General features: G+C 35.7%; 3 protein-coding genes across 3 annotated transcripts; all 3 read left to right on the top strand.

The window, feature by feature from the left end:
* On the top strand, positions 1-6,471 carry LOC147389859 (uncharacterized). Its single transcript, XM_086419482.1, has 9 exons — positions 1-244; positions 347-629; positions 722-823; positions 911-993; positions 1,089-1,205; positions 3,552-3,654; positions 3,746-4,397; positions 5,474-5,676; positions 5,770-6,471. Exons 1-9 carry the CDS (start codon positions 126-128, stop codon positions 5,884-5,886), a joined length of 1,779 nt encoding a protein of 592 aa, XP_086275608.1. The 5' UTR covers positions 1-125; the 3' UTR covers positions 5,887-6,471.
* A 2,426-nt stretch (positions 6,472-8,897) lies between these two features.
* On the top strand, positions 8,898-12,822 carry SPO11-2 (sporulation 11-2). The gene is made up of 11 exons (XM_086419487.1): positions 8,898-9,405; positions 9,537-9,620; positions 9,830-9,959; positions 10,047-10,184; positions 10,309-10,397; positions 11,373-11,501; positions 11,595-11,689; positions 11,845-11,907; positions 11,993-12,069; positions 12,159-12,286; positions 12,572-12,822. The coding sequence occupies exons 1-11, from the start codon at positions 9,328-9,330 to the stop codon at positions 12,704-12,706; spliced, it is 1,146 nt and encodes a 381-aa protein (XP_086275613.1). The 5' UTR covers positions 8,898-9,327; the 3' UTR covers positions 12,707-12,822.
* Positions 12,823-14,301: 1,479 nt separating this feature from the next.
* Positions 14,302-19,062, top strand: LOC147389857 (2-C-methyl-D-erythritol 2,4-cyclodiphosphate synthase, chloroplastic-like). The gene is made up of 3 exons (XM_086419488.1): positions 14,302-14,981; positions 15,059-15,189; positions 18,574-19,062. Exons 1-3 carry the CDS (start codon positions 14,621-14,623, stop codon positions 18,805-18,807), a joined length of 726 nt encoding a protein of 241 aa, XP_086275614.1. The 5' UTR covers positions 14,302-14,620; the 3' UTR covers positions 18,808-19,062.
* Positions 19,063-22,809: the final 3,747 nt, after the last annotated feature.

Below are 22,809 nucleotides of genomic sequence, written 5' to 3'. Positions count from 1 at the left end.
TTTTCGTTCTCTCCCGCTGAAACACTCCTCTGTTTTTTCAAATTGGCGCCATGACCTCAAATTAGAGGTGAAATAGAAGAGAGGATATCTCTCTGAAACGCTGAGAGATTTCTCTCTGAAGAAGAATGAGTGCGAGCAACGCCTTCGGGAAGACTATCTGCCCCATCTGCTATGAAGATCTGAAGCCTCTCATCGAAGACCTGCAGTCCATCTCCATTTGCGGTCATGTCTTGCACGAGCTCTGGTTCATCTCTCTCTCTCTCTCTCTCTTTGTCTGTCTCTGTCTCTCTCTCTTCGATCAAAAAACCATGTTTAATTTAATCTGGTTTGTTTCTATGTGGAATAGTCTTCAACAGTGGCTCGAGTGTTGCTTGAAGACGAAGAAGAAGTGCACTTGCCCTGTTTGCAAGCAGAGATGTTCTCAAGAGAACATCTGTAGACTTTATTTTCAATCAATCGGTGATCCGAACGAGTTTAATCTCTCGCAAAAGCAATCGGATGGTGGAGATGATGAAGAAGAAAACCCTGTGGTCTTGCGTAAAGAAGTGAGGAAGTTACAGCTGAAGATTTCAGGACTGAGTACTTCCTTCGAGCACCAACAGAAGGAATTGAAGGATCTCAGTGAAGAGGTACTTAGATTTGGAATCGAATTACTAGAATAATCGAAGATTTTATTTGGAATTTTAGGGCATTAATCTTTTATTTGAATTTTTTATTTCAGCTTTGTCTCTGCAAGGAGAATGTGAAGAAAGAGGCAGTGTTGAAGGACACAGCATTGCAGCAGAAAGCATCAGCTCAACAATTGCTTCGATTGAAATCCGAGGTGAATAATTTTTCCCTGAATGTTAGCTGATTTGAAAATATTGGAATTTTTTTTGGTTAGTTAGTTTTAGTTTATTACGTGTTGTAGGAACTCAATAAAACATCGTTGGAATGCTCCAGACTTCAAGAAAGGAGTATGGCATTGGCTAAAGAACTTGCTGCACTCAAACTGTAAGGAAAAAATTGTGATAGGGAGTGATGATATCATAATTTTATTTATTTTTATTCGATTTACGCTTACTATGTCATTGGGACTAATGTTGTAGGGTATCAGATTTGAATCTCGAGGAAGAAGAGATGTTGAAGCTTGCTTCATTTGGTAATGGACATAACAACAAAGATACTATAGATGTTCTAAAGAAGTCTCTCGTCCTACGTAACAAGTAAGCTTTCTAATTGCTTGCTTCAATTTACTTTGAATGTGAAGGAAACAATTGTTGCATATTTTTTTCTTCTGTGTTTGATTGATTTTTAATGTGAAGGAAGGTTTTTCTTGAAATTTAAACATAAAATCATTATAAATGCCAATAAATAAATAATAATAAATAATAATAATAATATTGTATTATATTGGAATGTATTGGCCGATGCAAAACATTTAATGTTTCGGGAATGTATCATAATAGTGGTCAACCTGATCCTCGGAAGATCTTATCATGTCAAATTTATTTTTTCTGTTCTTTTGGTGTCAAGTGTTTAAAGAAGCAAGAGGAATTTTCTTTGAGGGTCTCATGTTCAGGTGGGACTTGGCATGTAATTTAATGGGTAGTGATTGGCTTGTTGGGTGAGTGTTTTTTCTTTCTTTCTTTGGTTGTATTTTTGGCTGATTATCTCAACCAGCTTGTCTAATGAATTTTCTCTTTACTAAAAAAAATTCTCTCTTTTTTTTTGTGTGGATAGATAATGGAAAGGGAAATACAAAAGAAAGGGAAAGGTCGAGGTGACCAACCCAAGAAAAGAAAAGACAGAAAAACAAAGAGCAACTACTCCAAAATGTTACAAATACCATCCCAACGGACAATGAAGTCCTCAAAATCTTTCTTTTTCTATTAAAAAAAAAAAATAGATTTTCTGATATGTGACTGCTTATGCACAAGCATACGTTGATATAGCATGTGCAGTTTGATAACATTGATCTTAACCATCCCTTCAGTTCTTTTTATTAGAATTATACACAATTGATTTCCAATTTAATGGCCCTAAACATGAAGATCAATAATATGTTCTAAACATGATAAACATCATATTTTAATCCAATCCATTATGTTAATCCACATTCATGAACAATTTGACTTGATCTAGGGTCTAACCTATGCTTTGATACCAATTGTTTTACAACTCTTATCACATGTATACTTTAGATCTAAAGCTTTTATGTTAAATAAAAAGACATAATCTAACCATCAATCTGTTAGAAATGTATTCAAATCAATCTGATCAAAGTTTTGCATCAGATCTGATTTGAATTTATGAGACTGAGTGTATGAGGGTGAGGAGAGGGATGTCCCTCACTTCCTTTAAATAGAGAATGCCACCTAGACTAAAGTTTTTAAATTTTTTATGTTAAATAAAAAGCATAATCTAACCATCAATCTGTTAGAAATGTAAACTACATACCTTTTTGAGTATTCTGAATCATCAAATGAATCTGATAAAAGTTTCGAATCAGACCTGATTTGATTTTATGAGACTTAGTGTATGAGGGTGAGGAGAGGGATGTCCCTCACTTTCTTTAAATAGAGAATGCCACCTAGACTTCAAACCCATCATAGAGTCTAGAGGATTATGAGAGCTACACTATTAGATAGGGATGTCCGTGCCAGGGAGCCATTAGATCCTTTGGAAATTAAATTGATCACACTCCTAATTGAGATATACTTCCTTAATCCACTCATTTATAAGGCTACTTAAAATTCCAGTTTTAGTACAAAGTACTGTTGTATAGGACCACAGTTAGAGATAGATTAGGATTACTAATTGAATTGTATGTGATATTTTACAAGAATAACCTGCAACCTTATCTGCTTTGATGAAACTGGGTACAAGATTTGATCTTCTCCAGCCTCCAAAGTTATCACAATGTCTTAGGGGTTCGTTTTCTCCAAGTTATTAGAAAACTGTTGGTCCTCTATCAAGGCAAGACCCATTCCCAATTTGAAGAGGGAGAAGAGGTTGACATGCTTTCATTTAATTTGAGGTTTCAGTTCATTTTTGAGTTATGATTAATTTTTTCATGTTGCTTTTCTTGGTTACAAATATCTAGCATTGTAGGAAATCATTATTTCTTTATAAGGACACTATACTTTTGGGTATTTTGCTGTGGAACATGAATGGCGCTCAAAAATCCAAGCACTTCCTAACATGTAAGGTAGTTTCACCCTCAATCATAAAAAATGACTGAAAGAGGGTCAATGTGATCCATCCAACACACTGATTTGTTAAGTACTTAAATACAACCATGCTTTATTATTTGGCCTCTACTTTTATTAAGCTATGGTGTATGAAAATAGTTTTCTTTTACTTTCCATGTATTTATTTTTGTATTATTATTTAAAACAAACATTTTGAGTTAATACAGAAAACTATTATATCATAATACATGTATACATATGTGTTAACCTTGCCATGACAGATACTTCTTAGCCATTTCAGACACTGATACACATCCCTCTCCTGGTTGCATTGCATTCTGGCAGTAGCATTATTTTTATTTGCATGGCTTTCCACAGGAGTTACAAAGAATTGATGGCCCAGTGCAACCTTCTTGGAAGAGGGGAGAGCCGCTCTCTTAAAAAGCTCGAGAAGGCTAAAGAGAAGATGAAGAAACTGAAGGTTAGTCCATTTTGAGTTCCTTCAATGTATCTTATATTTTTTTGATTCCCAATTTGATCCAAAAAGTGTTCTTTTTTATGGACTGTCTCAGACAAGAGTGCGCGAATTGGAGTTGGCTCTTGAAGAAAAAGATAATAAAGTCTTAAGGGCTTTGAAAGCTTCCAAAAAAACTTCTGGTGAGGGGGTTGGTTTGAATAGTGTCAAATCTAATTATATTGCAAGTACCAAAGGTATATCAGAAGATCAAATGGAGCATTCTGTTGAACCTGTGCCAAGCTCAAACAATCATCCATTTCAGTTTACAAAAGCAAGTGACTCTGACTTTCACAAAGCTTTGGATGTAAGCACTTGCAAGAAGGATATGAATGCCATTGCTATTGATTTAGAGGGTGACTTTCTAGTGCACGACATTCCATCTCCATTTTTGAAACCTCAAACCAATGCAATTTCTAGTGAGGATATGCCTATTGAGAAGTCTAGTGTATCAAGGTCAACGGTTGCCTCTGATGCCAATACACAAGCGTCAACTCATCAACCAAGTATATTGGTTGGACTCTTGGGTTCAAGCACTGGTACTAAGAACGACATGGGCAATTATTCCGTTGGTTCCCTGGAAGAGCCAATGAATATCAACCATCCAAGTTCAGCTGTGGAGACCTTGGTTCTTGATGGAACTGCAGAGGATACACCTTTGCTTCATATTAGAAAAGAGACTTCATGTTCTCTTACAACTTCCCTCTCAGGTGAGTTTTTAAAAATTCAAGTTCGATAGTATAGGTAGTTAGGTAGCAAAATGAATAGCATCTCCAAAATTTTTTTGATAGGTAAAGATAATTTCAATTCATAAAACAAAAGGAGGTCGAGAGGATGGGCATGCTGTCGAGAAAACAGAAAAAATTACCCCATATCCAATGTACAAACCCTCTCCCACTCCCACCTAACTAAGACGTCTTCAAAGAAAATACCCCTAAACTCTTTAAATCTTTTACACCAGAAAAATAGCAACGCTAAGACCTCCATAACCACATCCTGATCTTCCTTTGCTGTATTCTCGAAGATGCGCCGATTTCTCTCCTTCCACATCGACCAACATACTGCAAAGGAAACTAAATCCCAAAGAATCCATTTTGCCTTGGTGAAAAACCTTCCCCAGTGAAGCTGACTCTCCACCAAAACCTTGATCGAGTTAGGCAAACACTGCACCACACCAAATAAATTAAGAAAGTGATACCAAACCTTGCACACTTAGCGGCAATGCAGAAACAAATGATTTACTGATTGCCCATCTGCAACGCAAAGGCAACATCCATTTGTTAAGTAACCTTTCTTTCTCAATAAATCGATGGTCGGCAGTCTACTAGTAAAGTGAGCCACATAAACACTGAGACCATTGAAGGAACACACATTCTCCTAACTGAGGGGAAACTCGAACCATCATGTTGTGCCCCAGAATAGTAGATTGATCGCACAGTGAAAATGCCATCCTTTGCAATATTTTTCTGGGGTCAAATCCATGATCCTCCAAAATCCGAAAAGATTTTAGAAGAAAGGGTTTTGTTAACATGTGCCCTAAAGGGCAAACATTAAGCTGCATTAAATACACCATAGAAAAAAGCATTTGGGGGTATTTTTGGTAAAAAAATCTTTTGAGGGCATTTTTGGTAGGAAATTCAATTTCCAAGGTGTGTTTGATGCAGCTTGATGTGTGCCCTTAGGGCACATGCTAACAAAACCCTAGAAGAAAAGCAGTAACTCTGTATCAATCTTTGTAGGAATATATTAATTCTATTACTTCTGAGCTTTGTGCTAAAATTCACAGGAGATAAATGTTTCGCTGGTGGGCTTCTTGGGCCTGATGGTACAAACAGGTATTTGGGAAAGTGGTGCAAGCGGACCCAGGCCACACCATCATCATCTCCCTTTACGATGCAAGAATCGACTACCAGTAGTAGGAGTTTGATTGCTGTTGGAGCTGATGGAAGGGGTGGTAGGATTAAAGTCTTGAGATCTCAAAACCAGTTGGTGGGTCTTCTCAGTATTCCAAATTCTCTTTCAATTGACATGTGTTCACCTATTCCATCTTTAATGAACAGAAATGTTTGTGATTTTCTGCAGGAAGGCAAGGAGAGTCTATTGCCTAAAAGATGCAAGTTTGGAGCCAAACAAAGTGGTTCACAATCTCAAGGGTGTTTGCAAATAGAGCATTTTTTTGGAAAGGCAGATCGATCATAAAAATGCGTAACATGGGCTAATAATGGTACCTATATCGTGGCATGTTTCATAGGAAATTAAGGAAAAAAATTATGTCAATGGTGATTGGTTGACATTGAGGAGAACTTCCACCATAAAGCTCACCAATGATTCAGTTAACACAATTGAAGTTAACTGAAAAATTCCAGTTTTGGAAACTTTGTCAAAATATATGATATTTCAGAGGCTGCACATAGAAGATTCTGAAACTGTTGTGATTATATATCAGGAGAGAATGAAGACGTTCAGAGCATAGAGATGCTGGTATAAGGAAATGTAGTCTCCACTTCATATTTTACTAGCTTTGTCTTTCATTTTCAGCCAAACTGAAATTCTTTTAAAGCCTTTGGTTTGCACTTACCACCCTTCGTCAGCGTTTTATTGACGTTCATTGTAAAGGTCCAAACCATCTCAATCAACATTCCTTTACTTAAAACATTTTATTTTTGTTATTCTGATACTTTTTTTTTATGACGGGTGTTTGAGCTTACGTTCAACTAGGGAGACTAGAAGAGCCAAGGCATCTAGGTCTCTCCCCCAGGCAAGTGCAACGCCCGCACGTCACATACCAAGTAAGTGAGGGTGCGCCCCATGGGTGGCCCCGAGGAAATATTGCTCATACTGAGTATTGAACTCACAACTGATAGATGTTATTCTAAAATTCCTTCAAATGTGGACCAGATTTTGTGTTCTCATTTTATTGTTTAGTCATCTTTGCTTGTTCTGTGAATATGTGGTTTCTTGATTATGAAAGGTTCTACTCATAAATCATGGTTTGTTGTCTGTGAAAGACAAAACACTTTTGGTTACTGTGGGGGAAATTCTTAAGCATGGACATGTGGCTCAAGTAAAGGCCGGAATTAATGATTTTAAGCTCAGACAAGCTGCAACTTTTGCTCGGTTGATTTATCTCATCGGATGCACGGATATCTGACTCAGAACTAAGCCACCGACTAATGAAGTAGTTCGGGCAATGACAGTGTAAGTCGGAAAGACGGATCTGACAGATGTGCCAGTGATGGACAGCTCTAACAACCCACATCATGTCAGATCAACTCTGATTTTTCCAGAAGTGGTAGGGCAGATGCAACAACCCTTGCCGCTGACATGTCAGGGAGTGGGCTAACTACCCTAGGTCACCTCAAAGGATGGCACAAAAAACGATCAGGTTCGATATTTATAAAAGGAAGAGAACTACAGACAGGAGAGGTTGGAATTCTTCTTCTCTCAAGACTAAATTACACTGATCAATTTGTCTAACTTGATCGTCGGAGTGGGCTGATTTGCAGGTCCGCCCGAGCTAAGAGAGAGGAAACGCGTAGAGCAAATTCTTGCATCTATAGTTATGATTTTAGATAGAAATGAAGGGAGGAGAGAACGCGGGGGGGGGGGGGGGGGGGAGATATGTGGTTGATCCTAAACTTTTATGATAAGGTTTTGAAGATGATAAGTTTGGTTTGCACAACTATTTTAGAGAGAAAAATTAGTCTCTTTGATGTTTTTTTAACCATCAAACATAACTACTGTCTCATCTCTAATAGTGATCCGTACTCACTAAATTTATGTTTGAATATATTTTATTTTAGTCCAACTTTGCATAACATTAAAACAGTGTTTCAAAAAGCAAAAAAGATGATATCCGAATGAGCATTTAAATTCTAGTTTTAAAATGGTTGTAACATTAAAATGTATATAACCATGGTGCATGAGTTCTTTTATTGTGGAAAGAACATTGATGATACCGAATTCTTTTTTCGCTCACAGTGCCCACAAAATCTGGGATTCATGTATTGAAGGAAATCCCCAATTAACAAAATTACCTTTTCTATACTTGACATTTCTTCACTGGAGAGTTTGGCTCAATGGCAAATTCGAATCCAATAAGTGGTGAGAGTCTGTAGGTTGTGTTTTATACCCAGTATGAGCAATGGTTCGTCAAGGCCACTTGCAAAAGTGTACCCTCACTTTCTTGGTGTGTGTGATGTGTGGACGTTGCACGTGCCCACGAGAGGGACACATGTGTCTTGGTCCAGGCCTTGGCTCACCCGGTCTCACTAGTCGGATGTAAGTTTGGACACCCCATAACAAATATATATATATAGGGTCAGGTTCAAGGGCCATATGAGAAAACATATGTAAAAACTTTCATTTTTAATAAAATTTTAAAATATGGGTTATAAATTTTGGATTGAGCTGATTTTTTGTGAGGATGATCTCTATGATGGGAAGATCATCCAAAAAAAAAAATCAGCCCAATCTGAAACTTCTAACCCCATTAAAAGTGATTTAGAATGTGGACCGTCGATTCTTTACCAATTTTTATCACTAATTTGTAAATCACTTTTGATGGATTTAGAAGTTTCTGATTGAGTTGATTTTTTGTGAGGATGATCTTTTCATCATAGTGACCATCCTTGCAAAAAATCAGCTCAATCCAAAACCTCTACTCTTATTTTGAAAAACGAAAGTTTTTTCATATGTTTTCTCATATGGCCCTTGAACCGCCCCTATATATATATATACACGGGAAATGTTCAGCAACAAACATTTTGGCAAAACATGGGTTAGAGGTTTTGGAATGGACTGATTTTTGGTGAGGATGATCTCTACGGTGAGGAGGTCATCATCACAAAAAATCAGCCCATTCCAAAACTTCTAACCCCATAAAAAATGGACGGTCCACGATTTTTCAACTTGTAAACTAGGACTAGAAGTTTTGGAATGGGCTGATTTTTGGTGAGGATGATCTTCTCACCGTAGAGATCATTCTCACCAAAAATCAGCCCATTCCAAAACCTATAACCCATGTTTTGAAAAATGTTTTGTCAAAATGTTTGTTGCTGAACGGGACACTATATATATATATATATATATATAAAAGCTAATATTGTGAAGATTATTTATCCTTCTTAAATCTATTAAATAGTTTTTTTAACATTATTATATTTGGGAGAAAAAAAGGTCCGGATAATTTTGTTGAGGATTTGAAGACAAGGTTGAACTTGAATATGTTAAAAATAGCTTAGAAAGTTTTTTTCAAGAAAATTCATGGGTTGTTTGAGGGTGAGGACGAGGTCACTTAGGACTTAACTAGTCTTCATCAGTTTGAAAACATGGAGGTCTCGTACAAGCCTTCAGATCACTTCACTTGTAGAAATAAAAAGAGGAAAAAATAAACGTGGCTCATTTTGCCACGTAAGCTTTCCAAGTGAAGAGATGGTGTCGTGTCGAATACGTTGGCTTCTTTGGATCCGCCAACTCAGCTTTTAGGTGGTTAAAGTCTGAGTTGCTGACAGAGCGTCTCTCCCTCCAGAAAACTTGTCAAGTAGAGTTGAAAGCTCACACTCTAGTCTCGATTCTACTTCCGTTCGCGCGTATATTTCTCTTGTAGGTTGAAGATCTTCTCTTCTTCTTAATTCAGCAATGGCGGATCTCTGCAAATCCTCCTTGTTCTACTCAGATCAGCACCTCTGCTACGCTGAAATCCTTCCACCTTCAGAGGTTCTCTCTCCTCTCTCTCTCTCTCTCTCTCATTTTATCTAACCAATTTGATTCCGGTTCGAGTAAGAATCGAAGTGCCATTTCTCAAGATCTTGAATTCATTGTCATTTTATCTCACAAATTTGATTCAGGTCCGAGCAAGAATCGAAGTATCAGTTCTCAATTTCCTCAAGATCTTGAATTCTCCTACTCCTGCAATCTCCGATCTACCTTTGGTTAGAAACATCTTCCTCTCTAATGAAATTGATCAATCAACGACTTAGGATTTTAGATCGATCCCTCATTAATTCCAATTAGATATAAAAACTGTGACTGATACTTTAATTACGTGATTTTCGTGTTTAATGTAACTTTAATTGTTTTGATGAAGTCGATCTTTCTTGAAAACGAGTTGTTTAAACATTTGAATTGGTTTCACAAACAGATTAATAGGAAGTCGAATAACAGCCGAGTGAGTCGCAGTTTGCTAACCAATGTTTCATCCATCTTCCTCTCTTATTCTTTCTGCACGAGGTCTCTGATGAGAGTCAATGCAGCCAAGGCCTTTATTAGAGGTAACAAGACCAATCTTCTCCTTCATCTTCTACAGAAATTTCTTTAATTAATTAACTGTTGATTTCAAGTGTTCTTATTTTGGACAGTTTGGAAAGTCATGGAGATGTGCCTTCAGATTCTGGTTCAGGGGAAGATGGTAACACAGAGGGAACTCTTCTATAAGTTGCTTTGTAGTTCACCAGATTACTTCACTTCTCAATTTCAAGTTAACAGAACCATCCAAGGTCAATGTTTTAATGGTTCTTTCTAAATAGATACTTTTTTTATTTAGTATTTAATAATTTTTGCAATTTTTTGGGAACTCTTTAAATGTTTTGATCTAAGGACATTGGGAAATTTATGACACAGATGTAGTTGCTTTGCTTCGCTGTAGTCGTCACAGTCTTGGAATCATGGCATCAAGCAGAGGGGCTGTTGTCGGGCGCTTGGTATTGCAGGTATATATTTGTCTCTTTCCTTTTGTTTAAATGTGTTATATATATCATGCTTTTTCCATTTCACATCCCACATTGCACTCAATAGCTCTAAATTATCTAGAATGGTCAGTTAAAAGCTTGACACTAACAAGCAGATTCTGATAAGAATTTTAATAAATTTAGAACAATATTGTTGCTTGTAAGATGCTCCAATAGGAGATAATTAATGATTTGAGACGGTTTGGGCGCTTACAATGACCAATAATAGACTTCTGAGAAGTGCTTTGGCATGGTTGAAGGCTTTAAAAGGACAAGATGAAGATAAAAAAATGATGTGAATGGATGTAGTGAGCAAAGATGTAAAGATGCATGCCTTGCCTTGACTCAAGACGAAGCTCCACTATGACAGAGTCGAATGGTCAACTAGAATTGATATTGGTGACCCCACTATCTGGGATAAGGCATGTAAGATGCTGATTGTTTCTTTATGATAATGCACAAAAGATGATGGAAAATGTTTCACCTCCTTTAAAATTATTATGCCATGACTTGTTCTATTTTTTGGTTGGTTATCATACCATAACTCAAGCAAGTAACTTTTACCTCAAACAGCTGATTGTCGTGGCAAAATTAGGAAAACTCGGCCTAGTCAGGGCATTTTAAGCTTTGCTGCGGCGCCTGAGTGATTGCCTCTGGTTGTTGAATCATCAAAGTCTCCAGTTGTGCCTAATAGTAGAAGAAACAAACTTCAATTCATGGGCTTTTTTTTTTTTTCTTATTATTAATTTTCTGAATATGGTTATTGTTGTTTCTGAAGGAAGAATGTAGATCTGTGATATATAAATAGTTTACAATTAAGGTGTGTGGTAAAGAAATCTTTGTAGCTGGGTTCGAGTCTCAAACACGATCTGAATGTTACTTTAGTTGAATTTTCAATGAATTCATGCTTATGGTGGTTTACTTTCTGCTTCATTCAAACTGAAACATGAACAACAGGAGCCAAACCAACAGATTGTGGACTGTTCCATGTGTGGGTCTTCTGGACATGCTATTACTGGAAACTTAAATTTGCTCGAAAAGTTGGTTATCAAATCAGATGCTCGATATATTATTGTTGTGGAAAAGGTATTTTGCTTGTTTAATTCTCTATGGACAATGGATTATTCCTTTGTTTGCTATATATGGACGATTTCTGTTCTCATTTTTGGATTTGTTTAGCATGCTATATTTCAGAGACTTGCCGAGGACTGTATATTCAACCAGATCCCAAGCATACTTATCACTGCAAAAGGATACCCAGACCTTGCTACAAGGTAATTTCAGAAGATTCGTCCTTCGGGCATTATAAGATGCTATAGGACTCCAAACTACAAAGCAGGCTTTTTTTTCTATCATCTTTTAACTTCAAAACATGATGGTTCTTTGATTGATTGATAGATTGTAACCAATGTTCTATGACTCAAAACAGGTTTCTTCTACATCGAATCAGCCGAGCTTTTCCTGACCTGCCAATCTTGGCTTTGGTTGACTGGTGGACCACAGAAGAACTCTGATCATTTCTTGGTATTAGATACTATATATAAGCTTCTAACTTCTACATTTTGAAACTTTTGAAGGAACCCAGCAGGACTAGCTATACTATGCACCTTTAAGTTTGGAAGCATAGGGATGGGATTGGAGGCATACAGATATGGTATTTCTTCCAGTGTCATTGTTACATACTCGACTACATTCATTTTGTGTGTAGAATTGAAACTTACAGATACTTATTGTGTATTTCAGCTTGTAATGTTAAATGGCTCGGACTCCGCGGGGAAGACCTACAATTAATACCCGAAGAATCATTAGTTCCATTAAAACCACGTGACCTGCAAATAGCTAAAAGCTTGATGTCCTCTGATATTTTGCAAGTAAGGATTTAACTAATCTTTCTGAACTAAATATCCCCATTATTAGGTTATTGAAATGAGTTGTGCTGGAGTAACATTGAAATGTACATCGATTCTCACATTGCTGATGTGGAGGGTGCACACATAATCATAGATGCTTTTCACTCACATCCGATGAAAAGCATCTATGGTTTCATACATACATCCACATCAGCAATGTGAGAATCGATGTATATTTTAATGTTCAGCATTTTCTTGTTTTGGGTCTGAAATTCTAGGTCTGAAAATATGGTGTTTAATGGATAGGACCCCTACAAAAAGGAGTTAGCATTAATGGTCCAACGCTGTCAAAGGGCCGAAATTGAGGCACTCTACTTCCATGGATATGATTTCTTGGGGAAGTACATTGCAAAGAGGATTGTTCAAGCTGAATATATCTGAACTTGTTTCTCTTACCCTTTTTCATGTTCATTGTTTTTGTTCTTTGAAGCTCGTCTTGATAAAGAACTTCACACATCCATTACTTCATATTCATCCTAATAATGCAGTTATCTCAAGTCCCTCACTCTCAATGCACCCTCATTTTGCCGGGTCAAGTTCTTGTGATCCATCCTTTGATGCATCTTCTTTGGAAGTAATTTTCTCTTTAGGCCTAAAGATTTGCTGAAGTTAAAAAGCAACAAAAACAAACAAAAAAAAAAAAAACAAAATAAGAAAAGAAAAAAAAAAACAGATCCTAAAACAGTCCAAGTTTAGAAAAAAAAAATATTATTCTGCCCATCACAAAAACTTAGGTTTGCAGTTGCCGTCAAGTTAAGTTTTACAATCAGTTTTGGCTAGATGCGTTCGGTCCAACTTTTCGATCCTGTTGTCATTACAAAAGTGGTTTTTGGCAATATAAGTAGCTATTACATTTCCAAACCCTGATTTCAACATCTAACAAATTTTAAAGATTTAAACCTTAACTTTAGATCCGGACATCCATTTCTCTATTATTACATATGTTTTTCGGGTATTTCTTAAATATCCATCCAATTACAATTCAGCTTTTTTACTTGAAAAATCAGCAAAATAATGTATTTGTCGATTTAAAAAGCAGCAAAACGACAAGCTTATCACTTGAAAATTGGTAAAACACTTCATTGCTTCTAGAAACATCATAAATTTTAATACAGACATCCATTTGCCTATTATTATATAATTTATTAGATATATCATTGCGAGCTACCCAAAAACCGTATATTATAATTATAATAGTCAAAAGATGGTGGAATCAAAAGTTATGGCATTTTTTTAGCAGCAGTGAGTTTATTGTTTCCTTGAAGTAGACTGTCAAGCTTCATGCTTCTGCAGCGAGCTTCCCATTGCTAAAAATGACATAACCTTTTATTTTGACATCCATTTGATTATTATAATTTATAATTTTGGGTAGATAGTGTAAATCTATCTAATACGCTATTTAATAATAGTTAAATAGATGCCGAGATTAAAATTTATCTTTAAATCTTCAAAATTAAGATTATATTGTTATTCTTTCATCATTTATAATCACAAATCATCAAAATAGATTGAAATTTATGACTAAATCTTCAAAATTATGAGTATGTCATTTTATGTTCATTATTTGCAGAAACAAATGGCTGGAATGATTCGCATTCCCCATTGAAAAACTCATGAGAGGTAAAAGAGTATTTGTGGTATTTCAAAACTTTCTTTTAAGTGAGTTGTGTGCAAAAAAAGTTGTTTTTTATAGCTACTAGCACCCCAAAGTCTTCGTCCAAGCGAACCTCCTTAGTGGGTCATCTTCTTTATCCCCAAACTCAATTGTTTTTGCATCTGAATTTTTCACCGTTCAATTGGGGTGAGATAAATAATTTAAGAAATTGGGTTGTAATAAGTAAAAGTTGGGTGCTAATAGCAGCTCTCAAAAACAACGTTTTTTTTTTTTTTCTTCAAATTGAGACCATAAAGGTGTAATCTGGTTGATATCGTAATCCATGTCGATCCAGCCAACCTTAGTAAGGGTGAGAGCCTGAGTCACGTTAGTCTCTCTTAGTTTTTCATCACATTTTTATGTTAAAAAACGTTGTTGACTTACATTGAGATTTTATTTCGATACACCATCGTTGTACCACATTCAGTCCTCCACAGATCAACGCCACACATTACGCTAGGGCTTACTACATCATGTTAAACAAATAACCTAAGTATTCTGAAAGTCACTGAAACAATTCGTTATTAACAGTGTTGGAGACCACGAGACTATCTAATTCGGTACCTCGCGAAATACCAAATCAAAGCAGAGTTCGTTAAGAACCAACTCATGTACTAGATTGCCATCTTCAAGCTTCTTCAATGGCTATGGCGTCTCCCCTCTTCGCCTCTACAGTTCCCGCCAAATCAACCAGAAAACCTCACTTCATCTCCTCATCTTATTCTTCTTCGTCCCCTCTCCTTCTTCTTCCAATCAACAACCTTTCTCCGAGTCTCGTCTCATCTTATTATGGATCGCTTCGATCATCGATGAGTCCCACGAGGGCTTCTGCAACTACAGCCCTAGAATTGGAGACAAACACAACCTCCAAAACTCCATCCAAGTCTCTTCCTTTCCGAGTCGGCCATGGCTTCGATCTTCATAGATTGGAGCCTGGATACCCTTTGATCATTGGCGGCATCAATATCCCCCATGAACGAGGCTGCGAAGCTCATTCAGATGGTAATTCACTTGTGTACTTTACTACAGATTTCATGGATAATTTAGATTAAAATTTATGATTGTTGTTGTTGTTGCAGGTGATGTGTTGCTTCACTGTGTGGTCGATGCGATTTTGGGGGCATTAGGGCTTCCTGACATCGGGCAGATATTTCCAGACTCTGACCCTAAATGGAAGGGTGCCGCCTCATCCGTCTTTATAAAAGAAGCGGTAACTTAACTAAATTTTTATTTATTTATTTATTTCAGTTCTAAGTTTATCTAGATATCTTTGATTCTCAGTAACTGCTTATGATTCATTTGGGTATTTTTAGATGGAATTGTGCTTATGCATAGGTTGCTAGATTTCTATTATCGATGTTTATTGGCATAGATTACTATGTGCAAATCAATTTGTACATCCAGACTTAAACTGTATTTGACAGTAATTTATAATTTTATTTGACAATAATGGAATAAGTAAAAACATAAAGCTCTAGTGATAGCCAAGATCAACATAACAGGAAGAAAAGAAAACTAGATGAAACTAAGAAAGCAAGGCCACCCATTAAGTACAAAATTATCTAAATAATAGCTGCCAAACTCTGAAAAACAAAAGAAAAACAAAAGAAGAAAGGCCTGATTGTAAAAAAGAGCTTAAATTCTTATGATGATTGCTGTTCGGAGTTATTACTTGTTGTTGAATGCTTTCCTGAGAGACCTGTTTCTGTCTTTGTGGACGGCAGAAGGTATTGGTCATTGGTCACCACATCTGGAGTTTGGATTGATAGATATGCAATCTCATGAAATCCTTCATCTCCTCCTTAGAATTGGTCGTAAAGTGGGCTCTGGACTTCTTGAATGAAAATAATGTCAACAGATGAGAGATGTCGATAGTTTCTCTTATCAATTGGCCTATTGCTTGACCATTTTGCCCAAATGGTCGAGAAATCTGCTGTTTCTGACGTACAGACCTTGCCCTTGTTAAACACCCCTTCCCCCTTCCCCAAAGGCGCCTCGTGTCTGCTCAAACGATCCAGTGACCCTTTATATAAGAGCTGAGTTGAACTAATTGCACCTTTTTTCTTGTGGGGAATTTGAAAAATCTATTTTAAATATACAATAAGTTCTTTACTTAACTATTTTGCTGCCAGATTTTTTGGGTTCAACTCCTCTACAACAGTCACAAATAAAACTGAAAAGAATGGGTCATCAAATACACCATGAACCCTCTTTAAATGATCAGATTTCCATAAAATTGTCAATTTTTAGTTTTTTTTTTTCCTTTCCTGCAGTGGAATTTTGGTGGCAGAGGAAGATTATGATAAAAAGCTAGCATGTTAGAGAGAGATATAGGAATTAGAGAAGGGGAGAAAAAAGTGAAAACATAGGGGAATAGTAAGGCTAAGGGAAGGATGACAGGATGAATCTGACTTGTAAGATTGATGGCTTGGATGAGAATGGTTTGACTGTGACCTAGAGTTCTGCTTTGCTACCATGAGTGTTTCAGATGTCATAATGAAGTTCATTCAGTGTTTAAGCTTGATTTAATGTAGAATAAAAAATTGTAAATAAAAGATTGGAAATTTCAAAAAATATCCATTTGAGTAATATGTCTGAAGACACACTCACCCATGTCGAGTTTATGGAGAATTCAACTTGAGTACATTGACTTGGAGAATTTGAAGTTCTACTTGTCCTCTTGCCTTAGGCAGTGAAATGAAAATTTTGGTAAAATTGCATTGGCACGAGTTGCCTCTGTATGCTTTTCTGCAGTAAAATCTTCAAAGAAAATGTAAAACTGTCATCATTTGCAATTACATAAATATGCATATTCATGCCTAGATCAAGATCTACCTAAGAATGATCAATATATAGGGCAATGTTCGGCAGCCAAAATTGTGTCTTATATGGGTTAGGAGTTTCGGAATGAGTGGAGATCATCCTCACAAAAAATCAGCCCATTCCAAAACTTGTAACCATATAGGACAAAAGTTTGGCTGCCGAACATTGCCCATATATGCATATACTGTAATTCTAGGAAAAAGTTCCTTCAATGAGAATAAAATGGACTTGGACGAACATTTAGGTCACCTGGACGTCTGACGTCCCATGCTTATAAAACTAGGGGAAATTAATTGAAAGATGCTGAACTAACCATATAGCCACTAATGGCATGTTTGATTGCAGAGAAAATATTGGTTGGCAAATCATTTGCCAGGCAAATGATTTTCAAAGCAAATGATTTGTCAGGTAAATCCTTTTTTACTGTTCGGGCACAACATGAAAAATTTCGTGGAAAATTATTTTTGTTGTTTGAATAGCATAAAAAAAAAAGTATTATTGTAATTCGAATTTTGTGATAATTATATAAAAAAAATGATAAAATCATTTTTTTGGGGGAAGATTTGAATTATTACACCCTAATTTCTTAAATTATATGTCACACCCCAATTAAATATTAAGACACATTCTTCAAACATTACAAATGTTTGTCTCAAATTATAATCTCAATATTCTAGCACTTGTTCAAACAATTTTTGTAGTTGTTTACAATTATGACTAGGCTCATATAATCATAAACTAAAAAAATAGATCAAATCTACCAACTAATGAGATAGTTTCTTTTGGTACCCCAACTTTTACTTATTATTTTCTTTTTTTTATTTGGTGTGTAATCAATAAAATTTTGGGTGCCAATAGCAGCTCTCTAACTTTATTTATAAAATAAATATTGATATAATTTAAAATTAATTAGAAATTTACAAAAAAAAAATGGATTGATTTAGATAATTTTAAATTTTTTTATAAAATAATTAATTTTTAATAATTTAAATATTTATTTTATAAATAAAATTATGGTTTTGTTTGATTTTATTTTCTCTGTGTGCTTTTTGATTTACTTTAATTTTATTTATAATAAATATTGATTTTGTTTGATTTGCCGTGTGCTAGCAAATCATTTTCCAAGGGGAGAGGGGGGGGGGTAAGAAAATAATTTGTCGTTAATGAAGGAAAATCGGGGGTGTTGGCAAATCATTTTCCGCGCAAATTTAGAATTTTTTGCGCGTCAAACACCGGAAAATTGTCATTTTCCACGGAATTCAATTTCCTTCAAATTTTCCATGCGATCAAACATACCCTAAGTTACCTATGCAGGGCCATGGAAGATAGGAAATGATCGGAATGAGACATCAACTTACAGGACCCATGAAATCTGTTAATGATTACATTCAGTATGCATCCAACTCGTGATGTGAAACACAGCGTGCCATGCACTAATATCGTGTAAGGTAGTTGTGGAGGCAATATTCTTTGCACTGTGTCATACCAAATTTGCTGTATAGTATGTATCTAGACAAAATGTTAGTAGAAATAATGATATGGGAGGTAGAATCATCATTTGATGTGTCATGTTATTGGTTGCCTACGTTGTTGTAAAAATTTGTGCTTGTAATGGCCATTTATCAATTTTAAGAGATTGTTTTCGGTTTATGATTGCTGTATTTGTACATTTGACTTGTCTTACTTCTTGGGAACTCAGCAGATTCTATGTGATTTGGGTTTTGGGTGATTATATTCTCTAATTCATCCTTTGTGTTATGGTTCCAATCAGGTGAGGCTGATGCATGAGGCAGGTTATGACATTGGAAACTTAGATGCAACCTTGATCTTGCAAAGACCAAAACTGAGCCCGCACAAGGAGGCTATCAGGACCAACTTGTCTGAGTTGCTTGGAGCAGACCCATCTGTCGTTAATCTCAAAGCAAAAACTCATGAGAAGGTTGACAGCCTTGGAGAAAATCGTAGTATTGCAGCTCACACTGTTGTTCTCCTTATGAGGAAGTGAAGGGGACTGTCTCTTTGAGAACAAACCCAGTCCATATTACTATGGTAGCTTCAAAGCTAAAGCTACTTCGTCCTCCCTGATTACTATTCAGGATTATGCAAATGGGTGGTGCACCATGAATGTTGATCAAACTGTATGTAATGCAATTGTTGGTATAGAAAGACACATTGGGTCGGAACTCTCTTTTTCTGTCAAAAGGAGCTTCTGTATTTTCAGACATGGTTAGATATATTATAGTGACACTTGTTGTTGGCCTGTCTTTTTCTTTTTCCATTTTTTGTTTTTGTGATGAATTTCAATTTAGTTTCTACAACACTTCTCAACTAATTTATTTTGGGTCTCAATTTCTATTTGATTTCAAGCTAGAAAATCTCTCCCTTGGTGATAGGGCTGAATATGATCCGAAATATACCTGATGTTTGAACCGGTCCAAACTCATCCGATCCGAAAAACATGAAAAATCGGATTTTCTAATTGAAATCCTAGATTCGAAATAATTTTAGATTGGATTCGGATGATCCCAATCCGATCCGAATATATTTTAATAATTATTTTTTTAATTCTTAATTTCATATAAATACATAATAAAACGTTTCATCCTTTTGATTTCCCTTTTATATTTGTAGCAGGACATTAGAATTTTTAAATTTTTATATGATTTTATGTTTTTTTAAATTATGTGAACATTGATAATTTGAAAATAAGACATGTATTCAGTTCGGTTTTGGATTTAGTATGAAATGAAACGGATTGGATTCGGTTCACATATTCATTAATCCGTTCAAATTGAGTACATCTTAAGATATTTTCAGATCGGTATTGGAGTGACATTGATCCAATACCGAACCAATCCGTTGTCAGTCCTACTTGGTGACATCCTCTCAGTTGGATGGTCAGGAGAGCTGCCTATGTATGTTCCATGAGAATTGCAGATGTCTATACTAGAATACAAAACAAACTACAAGAGACTTGGATATGATCTTGGTTAGGAGAAAAATCAAGCTGTCTTGATTTGAACATCCTATTTAATCTGAAATATTTGGAGACATTTCTAAACATTACTGTTTCATTTACTGTTTCAAAGTAAATGATTCGTTTCATTACGAGCTTGATTAATATATTTTTGAGACATTATGAAACTTTAAATCATAGTCAGGTGAACAAGAAGTAGTTATCCATTAAGAAAAATATGCGCAATCGAACCAAGAAAATAATTTGAAAAATAAACACAAGACAAGATGCAGTCTCACAAAGAAACATAAAGATTTTAAGGGATTCCCTCAAGATTGAGGTACGTCCATGGATCATAAATCCTACTATGAAGAGAAAACTCACAACTATAGATTACACCCTTTCACCAAAAATGAGAAATATAAATATCCCAGAAAATTTAATTAAAATTTTATATAATATTAATAAAATTATGAAAATACCCTTTTCGCAAACCATCTTCGTTTTGTTTGACATATAGCACACGTGTATGACAAATTGGCTTTCAACCAAGTTATTCTCAAAAACCGTCATGGGGACTTGTGTTGCATGATGCGTAAATGATAAATGGTGACGTTGGTTTGGATAAGTATAAAATGCTTAATGAAATAATTACAATTTTAATTTTCTATTATAAAGTGGATTAGTGAGTTATATTAAAATACAAAAGTTAAACACTAAACTCAATTAATTCAACCAAGTTTTCATGAAGTGGCCAACATTAAATCTCAGAAAAGCCATCTCAAATCTTTGGACAAGTCAATGTGAAAGACAATTCACGTTGACTATCTTCCATATTTGCCAATGAGAGAACGAGGATTTGATTGAGTCGAAAAGTATTCATTGAAAAGTAACATAATGTTATACCACGACACAAACAACCATTCCAAAGCGATTCAAATCTAAGACCAGGTGATCTATTAATGCTTCTTTGACTCTAACACCTCACCATTCAACGCAGTTGACTTGAGATTCCATTGATAGGGTAGCGTTCAATGGCTAACTTTTTTGGCAAAATATTTTTTAAAACATAAGTTAGAAGTTTTGGAATGGGATGATTTTTGATCAAGATGATCTCTACGGTGAGGAGATCATCATCATCAAAAATCAGCCCATTCCAAAACTTCTAACCCCATCAAAAATAGTTTATAAAAAATGGATGGTCCACGATTTTTCAACTTGTAAACATGGGTTAGAAGTTTTGGAATGAGCTGATTTTTGGTGAGGATGATCTCCTCACCGTCCTCACCAAAAATCAGCCCATTCCAAAACTTCTAACTCATATTTTAAAAAATGTTTTACCAAAAAGTTAGCCATTGAACGGGACCCATATATATATAAGCGATTCAAATCTAAGACCAGGTGATCTATTAATGCTTCTTTGCCTCTAACACCTCACCATTCAAGGCAATTGACTTGAGATTCCATTGAAAAGACGACTCGTGTGTAGTAGTTATATATATATATGTGTGGGGGGGGACGGTTTAGCAGTCCTAAAGTTTGTCAAGTTTGCCAAGTTTGAACCACCAAGGGGGTGGCTGAATGATAGTAACTTGGAGCCAAGAAATCTGCTCTTTCTATGGTCTCAAGTTCAAATCCCACTACCCATAAAAAATTTTGGTGGCTACGCACCGCTCCACGTAGTGGGGTATAGCCTGAGTGCGGGGCGTAGGGACTAGTCTGGTGCGCGCAAGCTGGCCCGGATACCCTTCGTTATAAAAAAAAAAAAAAAAAAAAAGTTTGCCAAGTTTGGTGCCAAACATTTTTCAAAATATGGGTTAGAAGCTTTGGAATGAGCTGATTTTTTGTGAGTATGATCTCTATGATGAGGATATCATCCTTACCAAAAATCAGCCTATTCCAAAACTTCTAACCCCATCAAAAGGGATTTACAAAAATTGGACAGTCCACGATTCTTCAACTTATAAACTAGGGTTAGAGGTTTCAAAATAAGCTGATTTTTTGTGAGGATGATCTCTTCACCGTAGAGATCATCCTCACAAAAAATCAGCCTATTCCAAAACTTCTAACCCCATCAAAAGTGATTTTCAAAAAATGTTTGACACCAAACTTGGCAAACTTTAGAGCAGTCGAGCTGCTCCCTATATATATATATATATATATGGGGGGCGTTCAATGGCTAACTTTTTGGCAGACTTTTTGACAAAACATTTTTCAAAACATGAGTTAGAGGTTTTGGAATGGGTTGATTTTTGGCGAGGATGATCTCTACGGTGAGGAGATCATCATCACCAAAAATCAGCCCATTCCAAAACTTCTAACCCCATCAAAAACAGTTTACAAAAAATGGACGATCCACAAGTTTTCAGCTTGTAAACATGGGTTAGAAGTTTTGGAATGGGCTGATTTTTGGTGAGGATGATCTCCTCACCGTAGAGATAATCCTCACCAAAAATCAGCCCATTCCAAAACTTCTAACTCATGTTTTGAAAAATGTATTGCCAAAAAGTTTGCCATTGAACGCTACCCCATATATATATATATATATATGGGTCAAGTTCAAGGGCCATATGAGAAAACATATGTAAAAACTTTCGTTTTTAATAAAATTTTAAAATATGGGTTAGAAATTTTGGATTGAGCTGATTTTTTGTGAGGATGATCTCTATGATGGGAAGATCATTAAAAAAAAAAAAATCAGCCAAATCTGAAACTTCTAACCCCATTAAAAGTGATTTAGAATGTGGACCGTCGATTTTTTATCAATTTTTATCACTAATTTGTAAATCACTTTTGATGGATTTAGAAGTTTCTGATTGAGCTGATTTTTTGTGAGGATGATTTTTTCATCATAGTGACCATCCTTGCAAAAAATCAGCTCAATCCAAAACCTCTAACTCTTATTTTGAAAAATGAAAGTTTTTTCATATGTTTTCTCATATGGCCCTTGAACCGCCCCCTATATATATATATGGTTGGGGTTCCGTAAACTTATAAAGCTACAACGTTTTTGTCTTATATGGTTAAAAAGATTTGGAATAGGCTGATTTT

Source organism: Akebia trifoliata, chromosome 12 (assembly GCF_017979445.1).
Source record: "Akebia trifoliata isolate Shusen 1 chromosome 12, ASM1797944v1, whole genome shotgun sequence".
NCBI lineage: Eukaryota > Viridiplantae > Streptophyta > Magnoliopsida > Ranunculales > Lardizabalaceae > Akebia > Akebia trifoliata.
This window is presented reverse-complemented; position numbering and strand designations above follow the sequence as displayed.